The sequence below is a fragment of the Diplotaxodon limnothrissa genome, linkage group LG5 (genome assembly GCF_057381915.1).
Source record: "Diplotaxodon limnothrissa isolate DT_005_m linkage group LG5, D_limnothrissa_male_GT1.1, whole genome shotgun sequence".
Classification (NCBI taxonomy): Eukaryota; Metazoa; Chordata; class Actinopteri; order Cichliformes; family Cichlidae; genus Diplotaxodon; species Diplotaxodon limnothrissa.
Genome location: NC_140600.1, coordinates 8,210,295 through 8,225,975, shown reverse-complemented (window position 1 = coordinate 8,225,975; position 15,681 = coordinate 8,210,295). Strand labels below are relative to the sequence as shown.

General features: G+C 41.7%; 3 protein-coding genes across 3 annotated transcripts; 1 reads left to right on the top strand and 2 right to left on the bottom strand.

Annotated features, from left to right (window-relative positions):
• Positions 1 to 572: 572 nt before the first annotated feature.
• mybl2b (MYB proto-oncogene like 2b) lies at positions 573 to 8,424 on the bottom strand. Its single transcript, XM_085353752.1, has 15 exons — positions 8,405 to 8,424; positions 7,873 to 7,969; positions 7,666 to 7,737; positions 7,490 to 7,582; positions 7,170 to 7,390; positions 6,496 to 6,628; positions 6,342 to 6,401; positions 6,039 to 6,239; positions 5,594 to 5,866; positions 5,379 to 5,518; positions 4,325 to 4,421; positions 4,129 to 4,236; positions 1,020 to 1,124; positions 799 to 930; positions 573 to 701 (listed from the first exon to the last, which is right to left on the bottom strand). Exons 1-15 carry the CDS (start codon positions 8,422 to 8,424, stop codon positions 573 to 575), a joined length of 1,881 nt encoding a protein of 626 aa, XP_085209878.1.
• Positions 8,425 to 9,472: 1,048 nt separating this feature from the next.
• LOC146631546 (uncharacterized) lies at positions 9,473 to 10,082 on the top strand. Its single transcript, XM_085353751.1, has 2 exons — positions 9,473 to 9,506; positions 9,595 to 10,082. Exons 1-2 carry the CDS (start codon positions 9,473 to 9,475, stop codon positions 10,080 to 10,082), a joined length of 522 nt encoding a protein of 173 aa, XP_085209877.1.
• A 248-nt stretch (positions 10,083 to 10,330) lies between these two features.
• Positions 10,331 to 15,251, bottom strand: ift52 (intraflagellar transport 52 homolog (Chlamydomonas)). Its single transcript, XM_085353749.1, has 13 exons — positions 14,797 to 15,251; positions 14,371 to 14,458; positions 14,091 to 14,220; positions 13,919 to 13,994; positions 13,694 to 13,765; positions 13,485 to 13,611; positions 13,313 to 13,396; positions 13,146 to 13,214; positions 12,758 to 12,912; positions 12,591 to 12,678; positions 12,361 to 12,469; positions 10,617 to 10,762; positions 10,331 to 10,542 (listed from the first exon to the last, which is right to left on the bottom strand). The coding sequence occupies exons 1-13, from the start codon at positions 14,913 to 14,915 to the stop codon at positions 10,501 to 10,503; spliced, it is 1,305 nt and encodes a 434-aa protein (XP_085209875.1). The 5' UTR covers positions 14,916 to 15,251; the 3' UTR covers positions 10,331 to 10,500.
• Between the last annotated feature and the right edge of the window lie 430 nt (positions 15,252 to 15,681).

The following is a 15,681-nucleotide window of genomic DNA, read 5'->3' as shown; positions in this document are numbered from 1 at the left end:
ATTAGTGTCAATTTCTCTCCAATGTGTGGGAAGCTACAATTTGTGTGTACCGAAATGCATCATAAAACGAATCTATACATGCTAAATAGATCCTACAATAAGTGTTCCCTTCATGCATTACTGTTCAACCTGTAAATCCTCTATAACACAGAACATGGATATGGAGGGGCAACCTTTGTACAAAACACAATGTTAAAAAAACTGTTTAATCACATGTAAAACCTTTTTTTTTTTCCCCAGTGATGGCAAAACTATACAGCCTTGATTTTTCATTTACACATTCTTCTTCTTCCCCCTCAACATTCATTCGTTCTTTTCAAACACTGAAATAACAACTATGGAATTAAACATGCCTGGCAGCCTGACTCTACATCTAAAAGCAACATTCTCTTTCAGACAGGCCTAACACTGTCAATAACCTGATCGCTAACGTGTTGTTCAAACATGGCGCTAACCTTATAAGACGTGACTCTTTCTCCGCCACAAAGTACACCAGGCCCTCAGGAGAAATGGGAAAATAGCAACTGTAAGTTCTGGATAAGTAACATTTTGGCGTAAAAACACGAGCCATCTCAGGACAGGATCAGAGCCCGGCTAGGAGCGTGGGATTTTAGTGAGCGAAGGTAGCGCCGGGCTTTTTCTGTCATTATTAACTGGTCTTTAGTTTGTCCGCAAACAACCATTTCCCATTCCTTTGACATCTGTGGAGGAAAAAAAAACCCATAAACAGATGTAAATGACTTCACACTCTGATTACACTTATAACTCCTCTCAAAAGAGCAAAAAGGTGGAACATACTGGAACTGGGGGGACTGTGCTGGGAAATATGGCACTGTCACTTGGTCCCAAAAGGAAGCCCTGATCCAAAATGTTTTCGTGCCGCTTGCTGCTAAGTGGTGAAGAGCTGACAGAAATCAACATCGGTTCTTCCTGTGGCCAAAAAAGTAAGGACCAAATATCAAGAATTAGGATATGACTAAACCACACGCAGGCTAATAAAGCGTTTCCACACACTTTACCTTGATGTTGTGTTTGGCTGATTTACGTTTGGATGTAGGCATCACCTGGCAGTCCATTACATCCAGCGCCAACGACTTACGCACTTTCTTCATAGGAGGGCGATGCTGGCAATAAAAGACGATCAAATCGGCAAAGAGAAACAAGGTCTGTTAAAAATATCTGAGTGAAGAATGGAAGGAGGGTAGCAATGAGCTGTCAGCAGCTCTTAGCTCAAAGCATTCTCACAGAGTGGTGGCAGTAAGAGCCTGCTTTGGGTACAGCGACTGAACAAGGCTGCTTTCTGTGTGTGACAACTGTGATTGACAGCCCCGAGGTGGGCACTCCTGAGTGTGAAGAAAGGAGGTGCTATGTTCCAAAACTTTACAAGTTACAAAAGGCTCAGTGTTTGTGTAGCTGAAGGTCATTAACAGAATAAAATAGCATCCCCTGCATGCACCATTACAAAAACCCTTTTAAACAGAATTCCTCCGTACTAACATTTGTCAGTTTGCAGCTACGGCTCTAGGTGTATTATACTCATACATGTTGCACTCAGAATGATTTTTTCTTTAAATTATGTGGAACATAGCAGAACAAAAAGAGTGCAAAACCGTGCAGCCTATATAGTGGAAAGAAGACCACCTAAGACTATTCAGCCAGTAGGGGAAGGATATGTCATAAACAGCGGTAGATCCTTTCCCTGCCCCAGGTATTAGTGTTTTTTGGCATTTGTGTCTTAAACTCGAATATTCAGTGTAGGATTAGCACTGTGTTATACTGCCCACAGTATAAGTGTACAAAAGTGAAGGGACCTGATGCATGTGAGCAGAAACACACTGCTATCACTGACAGAGCATGACAGCACATGTAACTGAACTGTAAAGTTTGATGATTTTAGCAACTTACATCTACTTACAACTGCTAGTGAGACTTTTAGTAGTTTTCCTAGGATCAGTTTCACTCCAGGTTTTAGATATTTAGTGCACAATATGTATACTATGGATGTTATGATCAGGAGTATCAAGATGTCAGAGCACCCGCACTACTACTATATTAGTATAGCGGGTCCATGGGGATGAAAAAAAAGAGACAGTTTTTGTGAATTAAGAGAACACTAATGATTTTTAAATTAAATTCTAGATATTGAGCTGCTAGCCAGAATTTTTTTAATTTTATGATGTTATTTTATTTATTTTTTCCAGTGTAAGCCTAATGAGCCATGATGATGACGACTTTCTTTAATTTACTGTAGTAGCATCTTCCTAAAGTGGACAAACTCAAAATTGTGTTTATTTTTATAATACATCTCAGCCTCATATTAATGGATGGGGTATCCGACCGGTGGCACTGACGTCACATCTTATGAAGACTCTAGAGCGGCTCTTCCTCAACCTCCTCCGACCACAGGTACAACATGCCCAGGACCCACTACAGTTTGCATACAAGGCGGGTGTCGGAGTGGAGGATGCCATCCTGTACCTCCTGCATAGAGCCCACTCACACCTGGATGGGGGAAAAGGCACGGTCAGGATCCTGTTTCTTGACTTTTCCAGTGCCTTTAATACCATCCGGCCCTGTACGCTTCAGGAAAAACTGAACAGGATGGAGGTGGACCCCTGCCTGGTGGCTTGGATCTCCGACTACCTCACCGACAGGCCACAGTACGTCAGGCTGAAGGACATCACGTCTGACACAGTGGTCAGCAGCACAGGAGCACCACAGGGAACTGTGCTGTCCCCTCTTCTCTTCACCCTGTACACCTCTGACTTCTGCTACAACTCTGAACTATGCCATATTCAGAAGTTTGCAGATGACACGGCCATCATGGGGTGTATCTGGGATGATCAGGAAGAGGAGTACAGAAGTCTGGTGAGGAACTTTGTCGCATGGAGTCACACAAACCACCTGCAACTCAACACCTCAAAGACTAAGGAACTGGTTGTGGACTTCGGGAGGTCCAGAGAAGGTCCACTGCCGGTTCAGATAGAGGGGGAGGAGGTGGAGGTGGTCAACAAGTACAAGTACCTCGGGCTGTGGGTGGACAATAAACTGGACTGGTCATGCAACACAGAGCACCTGTATAAAAAAGCCCAAAGCCGACTGTACTTCCTCAGGAGGCTGAGGTCTTTTAACATCTGCAGGAAGCTCCTGAGGATGTTTTACCAGTCAGTGGTTGCTGGAGTACTTTTCTATGCTGTGGTGTGCTGGGGGAGCAGCACAGCAAAGAAGGACTCATCCAGGCTGGAGAAACTGATCAGGAAGGCTAGCTCTGTGGTCGGCATGAAGCTGGACACTCTGGTGACAGTGGCAGAGAAAAGGACATTAAAGAAACTGCTGGACATTATGAACAATGCTGGGCATCCTCTGCACACGGCCATTAACAACCAGAAGAGTCTTTTCAGTGACAGGTTGCTTCTCCCCAAGACAAGAACCAACAGACTTAAAAACTCCTTTGTCCCAAACGCCATCAGACTGTTTAACTCCTCTCTGGAGGGGAGAGGGAGGAGAAACAGGTGGACAAAGGAGGGGGGAACAACTAAGCTGTAGTGCCTCTTCACCTCACTGTACAATACCTTGTGCAATACTTTTTGTAAATAGTCAACAGTGCAATAGACTCAATACTTGAAATGTGCAATTCACTTGTATTTTTATTTTTTATTCCTATTTATTCTATTTATCCCCTTTGTATATTTTATTTATATTTGTCTCTGTATTATATATATATATATATATATATATATATATATATATATATATATATATATATATATATATATATATATATATATATATATATATATATATATATATATATATATATATATATATATATATATATATATAACAATTCTGTAACTGTAACTTCGGTCGTTGCTGTGCTTTTTGGAAGTCGAATTTCCCAGAGGAACCCACCCGAGGGATTAATAAAGTTCTATCTTATCTTATCTTATCTTATTATATTTCTTTATACTAAAAGAAAGGGGAACAATATGCAGGTGTATTAGGTTAGTAAATCTACCAGTCTGACCTACTTGGAATCAAATGTTGGGCAGAAAGTGAGTCTGACACCAGCCTCTGACTGAAATGACTAAAAATCTGTGCAATGTATTAAAATCGGCTTTTAGTTACCACAGTTTTGCGCCTCTGTTCGGGTGGAGTTAAGCGCATCATTAAGTCGATCCCCGCATCTCTCAAGATGACCTCATTTATGTCGTCCTCGAGGTTGGGAGTCTGAGGCTGACAAAAGAGCAGAAAAGGCTGTTAACAGCACAGGAGAAAGACGAGAGCTAGCATGTTTTCCCAGACAGCACATGCTGATGCTCACCAGAGGCTGCAGAGGCCCGTACTTCTCCATGGCATTTTTAAACGGTGTTGGAGTTCGTGGGGTACACAGCTCAGACTTGTGGTTGGGTGTAACAAAACTAGAGAAAACAAAAAGGAGAACACAGAGAAGTTCATATACACTGTGTTAGATTAACAACGTATAATTCTTACTGTGAGAAAGACGCTAGAAGTCATTGTTCAGATTAACATCAGGCCCTGCTTAAACTATGTTAATGACAAAAATAAAAATCCTACTTCCAATTTTATCCACTCATTTCAGCTCAGTGTTACGTCACTTATGATCACCCTCACTGGTGGGTGTACCGCCTCACTAATACGTGTGGCTTTGAGCAGATAAGACACAAGCAGGCTGAATAGTTACAGTAATCGAGGTGCTGGCGAGATATTATGTTAGTGCAAGTGCTGCATTAAACACTGAACATAGGACTCGATTAGCCCATCGTCACCAATATCTAATCTCTCCAAACTTGAATCAGCATCAAACCGATATCTGATTTTTACACCACTTTACAATTAATGATTAGTTATTATTAATCTCTCACTCTCTTTCACAGTGTCTCTTTTGTCCTGTTTCCAAACCTCTGCCTGAGGCTTCTTCCTGTTAAAAGGGAGTTTTTCCTTCCCACTGCTGCCAAGTGCTTGCTCATGGGGGGGGGGGGGGTCGCCTGATTGTTGGGGTTTTCTCTCTATTGTTGTAGTGTCTTTACCTTACAATATAAAGTGCCTTAGGTGACTTTTGTTGTGATTTGGTTCTATATAATAAATGAATAAACTGAATTGATGTAAAAAAAATACTAGTAATAAATGTTAATCCATTGAATCTGACATATTCAATCCACAACCCTTTGTACTTGTAGAAAAACACACTCTAATAATTCTAAGAACATTACATGAGATTAAAATGTGCAAGAATCATTATTATAAGTTGGTGGAGATGCTTTGATGGCATCAGATCTTCAGAAATTTGTCTGTTTTTAGATGAACCCATGAAAAACGAAGCCATCAGATGCCTCCACCAATTAGAGGACTCTTACACTGAGTTTTCCTTTTGAGTGAGAGGCGTCTTGTCTCGCTGCAGTGGAGTGGTAACTATGGCTTTCTGGCTGCACACGGGTGTGGACGTGAGAGGCGACTCTAAGTCATGAGTGTCCTGCTTAGTCCACATGTTGAGAAACTGCAAAAACACACATTTGTCAGTAGAGTGCATTAATAGGACATGACTGCGAGTACCACTGAACAAGGGACTTACTTGAGATGGAGAAAAGGGCAAGATTTTGACAGGGGTGCTCTTAGGAGTCATGGACTTGTTGGCGTCGGGAGACAAAGCGATGCACCTTCGGCTCCGGTGGCTCAGTATGGAGGGGGGTGTGACGCCCCCAGGAGAGATGGGGATGAGTTCTCCTTTGCTGCCTTTGCTTAGTTCCTGCAGGGCGCTGCCTTCCAGACGAAACTGATGTCGCTCTGGGCTGGGACTGTCCTCGGGGAGGTCAAAGGCTGCGAGGTTGCACCAGCCATCAAGATCCTTAGTGCAGAAGAGACATTTATTTGTTAGGTCAGCATGCAACCACGACTGTGAAATAGCCAAGACTGAACAGGTGCAGGACAAACTGTATAGAGAATACATTATAGACAATATAAAACCAGGACAGTTTTTTGTTTTTTTTAAATAACCCCGTAGTATTGTAGATATTCACCCCATCCACCATGTCTAACACTTCCTTCAGAGCTGGGCCAGTGGGAGACAGAAATCCGGAGCTGTCCACCACCCAGCTGGTGCTGTTCAGCGCTCCTGTGCTGTCCACCTCACTCTTGGGACTCAGACTGTTGGTTGGAGAGGGAACAGACTTTGACGGCCCAGCTTTGCTGGTGCCAGCTTTAGCTGACGTTTCTTGCAGCTATTGGAAAAAGGAGATTCTATAACAACACTAGCATAGACTAGTTTCTGATACTTAAGATAACTGTGTTATTTTCTTTAATGAATGCGAACAGTCACTTACTGAAGGAGGGATCTTCTGCTCAGAGTCCTTGTCTGAACTGTCTTGAGAGCAACTGGGCACCTGTGTAATGAGAAGAACCCAATTTCTGTATCTCACCATACATATCTTTTGTATCTTGTATCATAGAGGAGGACATCATGGAAACACAGCCCACCTGACCATCCTTGTTAACACGAGCCCACAGCTCCTCCAGCTCATTGGGCCTGAAGACCTCCCCGGAGTAGAAGCCCATCTCTAACTTCCGTTTGATGGTCGAATTCCAGTGATTCTTCACTGCATTGTCCGTCCTGTCAATATATATCAGGACATGAATTGCAGTGTTTCCCCACATACTGACTTTATTTGGCAACACAAAGTAATCCTTGCACTTGTTTTGAAAGTTGACTTATTGCTAACAACCTAGCCCTGGCCCTTCTCCTGAGACATCCAACAATGTAATACACTACCTCTTAAGTGTGTCTCACACCCTGTGGATGAAAGGATTCCAACAAACAACAGTAGACAATACTCTGCTGCGAAGATCTGCTGTGACCTACAGGCTCAGTCTAGCTAGAACAAGTCCCTTGTGGCTGAGAACAGAACAAGGACTACTGTTTAAGTTTAAGACTGTGGTGTAGGAGTCCATGCAGTCCATTGCAGGACAAGTGACCCACCAGATAGGCAGCTGATTAAATTGTTCATCAGTTGTTACAAAGTATCTGACAAGCACAGCAAAGTATCAAACTTTTCTAAGTTAAAAATTTAAGAATTCAATTCAGAAAAGAGCAGGAGTTTGCATGTAAAAGCTCATATCAGCCAAATTCTGTTTCTGGCAGAGTAGCTACTTGCCTTCCAGGGAGCAGTTTTGCGATCTCAGCCCAGCGATTGCCAAGCAGGCAGTGAGCCTTATAGATGATGAGGTCCTCCTCAGCCGTCCATGAAGACTTCTTGACACTGGGATTGAGGTGGTTGTGCCAGCGCTCTCTGCACTGCTTCCCCAGTCTGCCTTTCAGGTGCTTGGCTACCAGTGCCCACTGTTTGTTGCCATAAAGATTGACAAGCTCTATAACCTAGAGGACAAAAAAGAAAAGTTAAAAAAAAAAAAGAAGATCACCAGCATGCTTTTATTCACAACATATTTACTCCGTTAACACCTCTAAACTACCTACCTTCTCATCTTCCTCTTTAGTCCAGGGGCCTTTCACTAATTCTGGGTCCAAGACTTTAAACCAGCGGTGCTGACACTGATGTTCAGTATGATTCTAAAAAACAAAAAAGCAAACTCAAAATACTGAAAAAGATTTCTGTTGACATACATTCTTACAGAAAAGATGTTCAGACTCACAGGTATGTAGCTGGCTATGGTTTTCCAGTCATTTGGTCCCAGTTTCTGAACCAGCGTTTTAAGCTTCTCATCCTGTATACACACCCAAAAATGAGCATTTTTATGATCCCTGTCCTCTAAAGCCATCTAAATAGTCGGTTTACTTCAATGTTTAAATGAAGGTCTGGTTTACATTATATATATCAAAAAATAAAAATAAACAAATACCTCCTCTTGAGTCCATTTCACCTTCACTTTCCCTCCATCCCTCTGCTCTGCCACATCAGAATCAGTGTCCTGATGCATGGCCTCCTCTCCATCCTCACTGAGAGACAAACAACTGTGATGTGGACGAACATAGCTGACAGACAACTCACTACTGACCGGCCCTGGTGATGTCCGGAAGACAGCTAGATTATTGTTCTTATTTTTCTAGCAACTGCGCGGACAACAGCTCGCAGAAATAACATACTGTTTGCCAATTATGTCTGTGTTGAGCAGTGATTTTTTTATCTAGTGAGATCTAAGAGAAACCGTGTTTGGCCTCAAGTTTAACCCTAAGCCTGTTTTCCGTGTCCGGAAAAAGGGCGGCACAGACACAAGCGAGCTCCCAGGCATAGCAGGGTTAGGTCAAACAGTAAAGACTGCAGTTTCCAACTGACTGTATTAAACAGAAGACGTTAAATACTCACATTATCCCCCGTGTTAAAAAAAATAAAATAAGCACAGCTAATTTAGGTAATAAATATTAACATCTTACCCGCGCGGCCACCGGGACATTTCCCTCTATTTCTGTTGTTTACGGTCCGAAAGCGATTTCTCCGGCGGCCGTTGCACGTCATGTACATACGTACTCGGTATTATGTCGTCGTAATACCCGTGATTAATGTCTCTATGCTGTAGCCAGTGTTGGTGATGGAGGCTCGGCACTTTTCTAATGTTACAGCCTATACAACCAGCTGGTGCGGAGCGCCAGAGTTGTCCGCGCTCTTGGATTTCTATCTCGCGCTCTTCTCTGTCGTAGGAACCGGATAGTGACGTAGCTGCGCATTGGAGCTGCGCGTAGCCACAAAGAACGCTTCCGGTTTGTCCCAGCGGTGTAAATTTTGTTTTATTATCGTAAAATAATGTTTTTTGCTGTCATTTGTGTGTCCTAGTCAAACACTGTAAACACCCAATTGCTCAGAGGAGATGTTTAGATATTGTTACATAATAAAACAGTAAAACAGTAAATTTAGTTTGAAAAAACACGATTTTTCTACTAGAAAATTTCAGACACTTTCACATAAATATTTTTACTTATGAAGTCATTTTAATTTATTTTTTTGTTTGTTTTTTCATATTTACACTTTTAACTAAATATACTTTCTACCATTTCCTTCCCAGAAAATCTATAGTATGTTTGTGAACAGCTTTTAAATAATACAGTGCTTATTAGACCACCACCCAGTGTAAGGTTTATGCCACAGCTGCCTTAAATTGATAGTACTAGTATTCAAAAAGTATTTTTTTATGTTTCTGTATTGGTTAGGCCACCAGTATGTGTGAGCTCTTTAATAAAAATTATATTTTTATGCTAAAAGATTTTTTTAAACAGCATACAAAAAAAATAGTTTTTAAAAAGTTTAGTGATTTTGTTAAAATTACAGCCTTAGATATAACCTAACAGATTAGTGCTCAATAAACCACAAGTAAATTAAAGGGCCTGAATCTGTACAGGGCTGACAGGTCCACCTCCTTCTCCCACTGATGATCTGCAGCTGGGTCAATTAGCAAGTAGCTCCAACAGCTTAAAAGCCAGCTGGAGCTCAGGCAGCCCTGATTAAACATGGAGACAATGGAGAAAGTGTTTGTGGTCAAAGGTAAGAAAACTGGACTGAATTAGACGTGTTCATTTGCCTCATCAGGTGATTTGTTTCTGAATTCTGTCCAACATGTTTTACCTTTTAGATATGAAAAGCTTTGAGTGCTCATCTCCATCAGAGCTTGACAGGAAGTTTTATGGGGAACAGAGTCTGCTGTCTGCACTGTCAGTGGAACAACTGTCCACATCGAGGGTGTTGAATGACACGACAGCTGATGGATTGGACACTAGGCCGTCTGTTGGAGCCTCTCTCTGCCTGTCCTCTGACACCGCCTCCCCCTATTCAGGGTTTTCAGTGAACACCATGAACACTCATGAAGCTGACGGCTGCTACCTGGCCATCCCATTACTGGGGAAGTCCTCCACTCCCCATATGCTCCTTCAGAAGCCAAAGCAGCCAGCTTGTTTTGATCAGTCATACAACGATCTCACCGCCTCGCAAATGTCATGGGACGTGTCTGTGATCAAGTCGGAGAGCAATAGCCCCAGATTCTACGTGGAGTCCTGCACTCTGGAGCAAACGTGGAGTCCAAAACCCTCACAACAAGAGTCACTAGCTGATGTTTCGCCCTGATGTGGCTAAAATTAACACTTTACAAGGGAAAAACGTTAGATGTCAAGTGTGATGTGTACTCCCAGCCTCTTAACACACTATGTCCAAGTTACCCCCTGCCCCGCCCTCAAATCTGTAGTTTGACATCATGTTCTGTTTTTAAGGGATCCATGTGAGGACTGATGCAGAACAGTTTGCCTTTTTAATAATCATATCAATGTTTTAACTACAAAAATATTTTCAAAGCACTGTTAAATAAAGGGTAGAACTTTATTTGCTCTGGTATATTCTTACAATGAAAGACAATACAAAGTTATAAAATGTAGCTGTACATGTTCTGAAAAGTGTGGTTACCGCAGTCCCTCCATTGTAACTGTGTGCTCATAAGCTTTCTAATTTCAACAGGGACGTATCGAATGTTCAGGTTTCTTGAATCCAATCACAGCGGAGTGAACCGGGCCTCCGGGTCCACATCGTGTTCCTGCCAAAAGTGAGGAAAGTCATTATTGGACAAAGCCTTTAGATACAGGAAGATGTAGTTATGAACACACTCACCTGATTTAGTTTCTTGAACTCTACAACCTGGAAGAAAATGTGTTCCAAGATGTGCTTGGCATCCCTCTGCTCTTTATCCAACTTAGAAGTCACTCCGAGAATTTCACCACATTTCCGGACGTAGAATTCAAGGTCATCGTCTGTACCTGTGAACACAACCAGTTTAATATCAGGATGAGTACGATTAACTGCCTGCTTCAAAACCGGCAAGTTCAGAAATAAACTTAGTTTAAGGGAGATGTCTGGGTAAAGTGTACAAGAGGTGGGACTAGGATGATCAGATTTAGACTCATGAGCAAACATTTAACATGTAAAGAATATCAGTAGCAGGAGGATTGAAAGTTGCATCCTACCTGACGGGAGGTATCAACAGGCCTTTTTAGACTTGTTTAAAAAAAAAACCCCACTGCATTTCCTATTATTTGTAGTACTTTTATTCATATTCCATGAACATTTCATTCACTTTTGGTGATTTGTAAATTTAAACTTTAAGTAAACAGAAAAATATCATGAAATGCTAACCTGCAGGAGAATTATGACAACATTCTTCAGACATTCAATAATTCGATTAAATTTTATTTATATAGTGCCAATTCACAGTCCCCTATATTTTATTGTAAATACCCTACAATAATAGAGAGAAAACCCCAGCAATCAGATGCTCCCTATGAGCAAGCAACTGGTGACAGCGGGAAGGAAAAACTCCCTTTTAACAGGAAGAAGCCAACAGAACCAGGCTCACGGAGGGGCAGCCATCTGCCACGATTAGATGGGGTGAGGGGAGGACACTGTGGAAGTAGAGTTAGGTAGCTGCTCTGCTTCGTGTTGCCACATGACACTAAAGATAACAACTGTGGAGGAATTGGCTGACTTTTGAAGTGTCCTGTCTTATATATAATATATATGTTGAACAGAAGAGTCTGTTCAGTGACAGGTTGCTTCTCCCCAAGACAAGAACTAACAGACTTAAAAACTCCTTTGTCCCACACGCCATCAGACTGTTTAACTCCTCTCTGGGGGGGAGAGGGAGGGGAAACAGGAGGACAAAGGAGGGGGGAACAACTAAGCTGTAGTGCCTCTTCACTTCACTGTGCAATACCTTTTGTGTAATACTTTTGTTAATAGTCAACGGTGCAATAGACCTCAATACTTGAAATGTGCAATTCACTTGTATTTTTATTTTTTATTCCTATTTATTCTATTTATCCCCTTCGTATATTTTATTTATATTTGTCTCTGTATTTATGTGTGTGTGTGTGTGTGTGTGTGTGTGTGTGTGTGTGTGTGTGTGTGTGTGTATAATATTCTGTAACTCTGTAACTTCTGTCGGTGCTGTGCTTTTGGAAACCGAATTTCCCAGAGGAACCCACCCGAGGGATTAATAAAGTTTTATCTAATCTAATCTTTTAAAACTAGGTCCAATTAAAAGATAAGACATAGGTTAAGTCTTAATATGTGATGCAAGAGCTGAAACTGCTGTGCAGTCCCACGTAAAGAGGGACACCTGATCAACCTATATGAGATACAGGATGACTACTGAACTGCTGTGAAAATAACCACCAAGCTTCTCACATTAGCTTATCACACATCATTAGTCTTATACGTGATAAGTAGCAAATGAAAGTCAGTTTAATGTGGAATCTCACTGCCCTGGACATGTAAGTCCTCACATACGCGTCCATCAAATGATATCTAGAGGGCTGCAGTGCATGTTTGGATGCTCCATTAGCAATTCTGAACTTACACTTATTGGTGAGCTGTGCCAGACGCACTTTCTCCGACGAGAATGTTTCGTCTAGATCGAACAGATCCAGCATGGGTGGAGGCAAATCGTTTAAGGCAGGCGGAAAGACCTGAAAGACAGGGCAGCACCTACTTTTGGCTTCAAACTTGTGGGACTTTAAGCAAAAATGTCATCTTAAGATTTCAGTGAAATCCTTTGTACAGAAAAACCCCAGGGGAAAAAAAACTCACAGCAGGCTGAAGCTGAGGCAGAGGAGTTTCAAACTGCGGTGCAATCAGCTGCAGCGGCTCAGCTTTCACATTAAGCTGCTTGTAAGCACTGCAAACCAAAGATCTGTTTTTAGCTTCGAAGGGAAACAACAGCGTTTGGACTCAGGGGAGGGTGACCGATTTCTCACCTGATGACTTGGGGTAAGGTGTCAGTCGACAGATTGAACAAAGACATATCAAAGAGAGAGGTGAAGTCCCGTGGGTTTTCGTCTCCTTCTTGTAAGCACACTCTGAGCTGTTCAGACAAACAGCCAGTGTCTGGCAGCATCGTGTAATCTGTGATCTGGGGGACAAAAAAAAGGACAAGAAGAAAAGAAGAACCTTGGCTCATTAAAAAAAAAAAGAGAGAGGGAGAGAACACAATTAGAATCAGAATACTTTATTGATCCCTGGGGGAAATTATTTTTTTGTTACAGTGCTCCATTATAAACCAACATTAAGACAAGACAGACAATACGCTAACTAAGAATAGGAATGGCTAGGAAAGCCATTCTGCCATGCACTCTTCTTCCTCACCTCTGGGTCTTCGGCATCAATCTGATTCAGCTGAATGTTATCGGTCATGAGCCACTGAAGCACAACGTCCTGTGATAAAAGAAAAAGTTTCATTTAAAGGAGCTTTATTCTAGAAGGATCATGCTTCTACCTTTACATAATAAATTACACAAAAAAAGTGGACTTACCATGATTTTACTGTTCTCCTCTTTGTCTATGTATTGATCACTGAACATGTGGCAGGAACCCAAGACAGCCAGTTTGCCAGAATTCTACATTAAAAAAAAGTAATCTCCATCTTACCACATTTCTGACCATATGGTTAGAAAAACAAAGTTGTTACTACACTGTGCCTCTGACCTTGCCATGATAGAAAGCCACGACAGGCCTGTTGAGGGGGAAGCAGACGGAGCCCGTTGAAAGAACAGCCACGGCCGGCTTCATCACGGTCAGTGTGGCACCGTATGGGTACACAAATGTGAGCGCCCTGCACAAAGAAAGACAACAGCTCAAATGTGAAGTCTTTCTCTTTAATACAGAAGATGGAGGTGTACAAGATTGAGACTCACTGTGCATTGTTTCCAACATTTTCATCTTCAATGATTCCCGTGACCACTTTTCCAGCAGCACGGCTGATCTCCCTGCAGAGGAAACAGGCAACTGAATTGATAGTTTGGCATGTATCAGCATACAGATGAAATTAGATAAATCTTAGATTATGCCAGCATAAATTTAGGCTAGAACAATCTGGGACTCTGTGAAATATACATAAAAAGAGAAAAACACTGGTGAACCTGTTCAGTACACCATTGGACACAAGCGCCTCCTTAGGATGGAAGTATTTGTAGTACACATTCCTCACCACAGCATCTTGGATAAACAAGATGAAAACAAATATAAAGCATTTTAAAAACAGCATGGGCAATGTTTGCATAGCTGTTTTCCCAACAAGGTTTCAATACGCACCATTGTTGACCATTACTCCGAAGTCCTCCAGGAGAAAATTGATGTTTGTGTCATACTTCATTTCTCCTCCTTCACCGAGCATGACCAAGATATTCCCTCCTCCATCCAGGTAGACTTTCAGCGCCTCCATCTGAAATAAAAGGAAATAACTAATGTGAAAATGTGTTTGCGGTTGAACAAATGAAAGAAGCTTAAATATTTTGGGTGGCCCTAAGCCTTGTAGAATTTTAGACTGCTTGGAAATTAGCCTTCAAATAACATCTTTTCGCCCATACATCACCTCTGACCCTGTGAACCTCTCCCTTGGACCTGCAGTTATCCACAACTTGACACTCTTCAGCTTATCCAAGGACAGCTCTTCTTTTATGCTACAGGAGACAGCACAGATTTTGCATTTGAGGTTTTGAAATTGCTGCAGAACTATGCGAAAATGTTGGTTAAGCTTGAGAAAAATGACAAAGTAAAATATAACTCAGTAAACATACTAAAGTGCTTTATTAAGATTATTACCAATACGTCCCATTTTATTATTTTACTTTACTATACTTACTTACAGAGACGAATATTCTAGCCTCCTATGTCTATATGCTTGCTTTGTTTACCAGGTCCACTGTATCACATTTACATTTAAGAGCATGTCTTAGCTGATAACTAGAGGACTTGGTACTATTTCTCTCTTGTATTTAATCGTCCCCAAACACCTTACCTTTGGATTTTCCACTGAGCTTTTAGTCTCTTCTGCATGGATTTGTAGCCATTGTTCGTAGTAAAAAGCTCTCTTTTTGAAGCATTGAAGACCACGCTGTTGCACTGTTCCTTCTCCATTATTTACCAGCTTCAGTCACCAAAGTTAGTGCTATTATCATCCACACACCTAAAAGACGTTAAAAGCCCAAGTCAGACTTTACCATTAGTCCAGGGCTGCTATTCGCCAGCTGTAATTAGCATAGTTTTGGGTTTGCATCCACCGTCGTGTGCTAAAATGGTGTTAGCAAAAAACAGCCAAGAAGCTCGCTAACATTATGGTTAGCCGTGAAGCTAATAGCGAGGTGTTTTCGCTTCGTTTCACTAAAGACTGCTATGGTAACCTGTCAACTGTAGCACTCTGTTTTCCCCTTATGTTAAAGCCCAGGTTTACATTATTAAATGTTAATTACCTCAAAGCGCTCTTAGAAGCGGTGCATTATGGGAAATAATGGTAACCAAGGGCGCTAACAGCATAGCAACTGGATAGCGCAGAGCATTGTGTCAAAGCAACGTACGGTTAAAACAGCTTTTCAGCGCGTTTGTTCAGTAAGCATCACTCCAAGGTCAAAATATTTGCACTTTGAAGTGCTAGATAAAGTTAAAGGAATGTTCTGTGGTTTAACGATGGTTTTTATAAACAGAAAAACTTACAAGTCAAAACTTTAAAGGTATTATTTCATCCCTGTCTATTAGTGCCATCACGGTGCATACACTAGTGCGGCTGATCCCAATAACCAACCAAGTATGACAGGAACTAAAGGTCTGTGGTTCAGATGAGGTGTGGGGACCTTCACCAGATGTGCCAGCAACTCTTACATTTGAAGTATATAAGTAAAGTTGTAAA

What these genes read in the sequence shown, in the direction of transcription:
- mybl2b (XM_085353752.1), bottom strand. Translation starts at nt 8,424, where the DNA reads ATGTCCCGGTGGCCGCGCGG. An exon ending in AGCAGAAGATCCCTCCTTCA is followed by an intron (nt 6,240 to 6,341) that starts GTAAGTGACTGT and finishes TTTTTCCAATAG; the next exon opens with CTGCAAGAAACGTCAGCTAA. An exon ending in TGTTAGACATGGTGGATGGG is followed by an intron (nt 5,867 to 6,038) that starts GTGAATATCTAC and finishes TTCTGCACTAAG; the next exon opens with GATCTTGATGGCTGGTGCAA.
- LOC146631546 (XM_085353751.1), top strand. Translation starts at nt 9,473, where the DNA reads ATGGAGACAATGGAGAAAGTGTTTGTGGTCAAAG. An exon ending in GAAAGTGTTTGTGGTCAAAG is followed by an intron (nt 9,507 to 9,594) that starts GTAAGAAAACTG and finishes TTTACCTTTTAG; the next exon opens with ATATGAAAAGCTTTGAGTGC.
- ift52 (XM_085353749.1), bottom strand. Translation starts at nt 14,915, where the DNA reads ATGGAGAAGGAACAGTGCAACAGCGTGGTCTTCAATGCTTCAAAAAGA. An exon ending in TCCAATGGTGTACTGAACAG is followed by an intron (nt 13,766 to 13,918) that starts GTTCACCAGTGT and finishes TTTCCTCTGCAG; the next exon opens with GGAGATCAGCCGTGCTGCTG. An exon ending in AGGAGAACAGTAAAATCATG is followed by an intron (nt 13,215 to 13,312) that starts GTAAGTCCACTT and finishes CTTTTATCACAG; the next exon opens with GACGTTGTGCTTCAGTGGCT.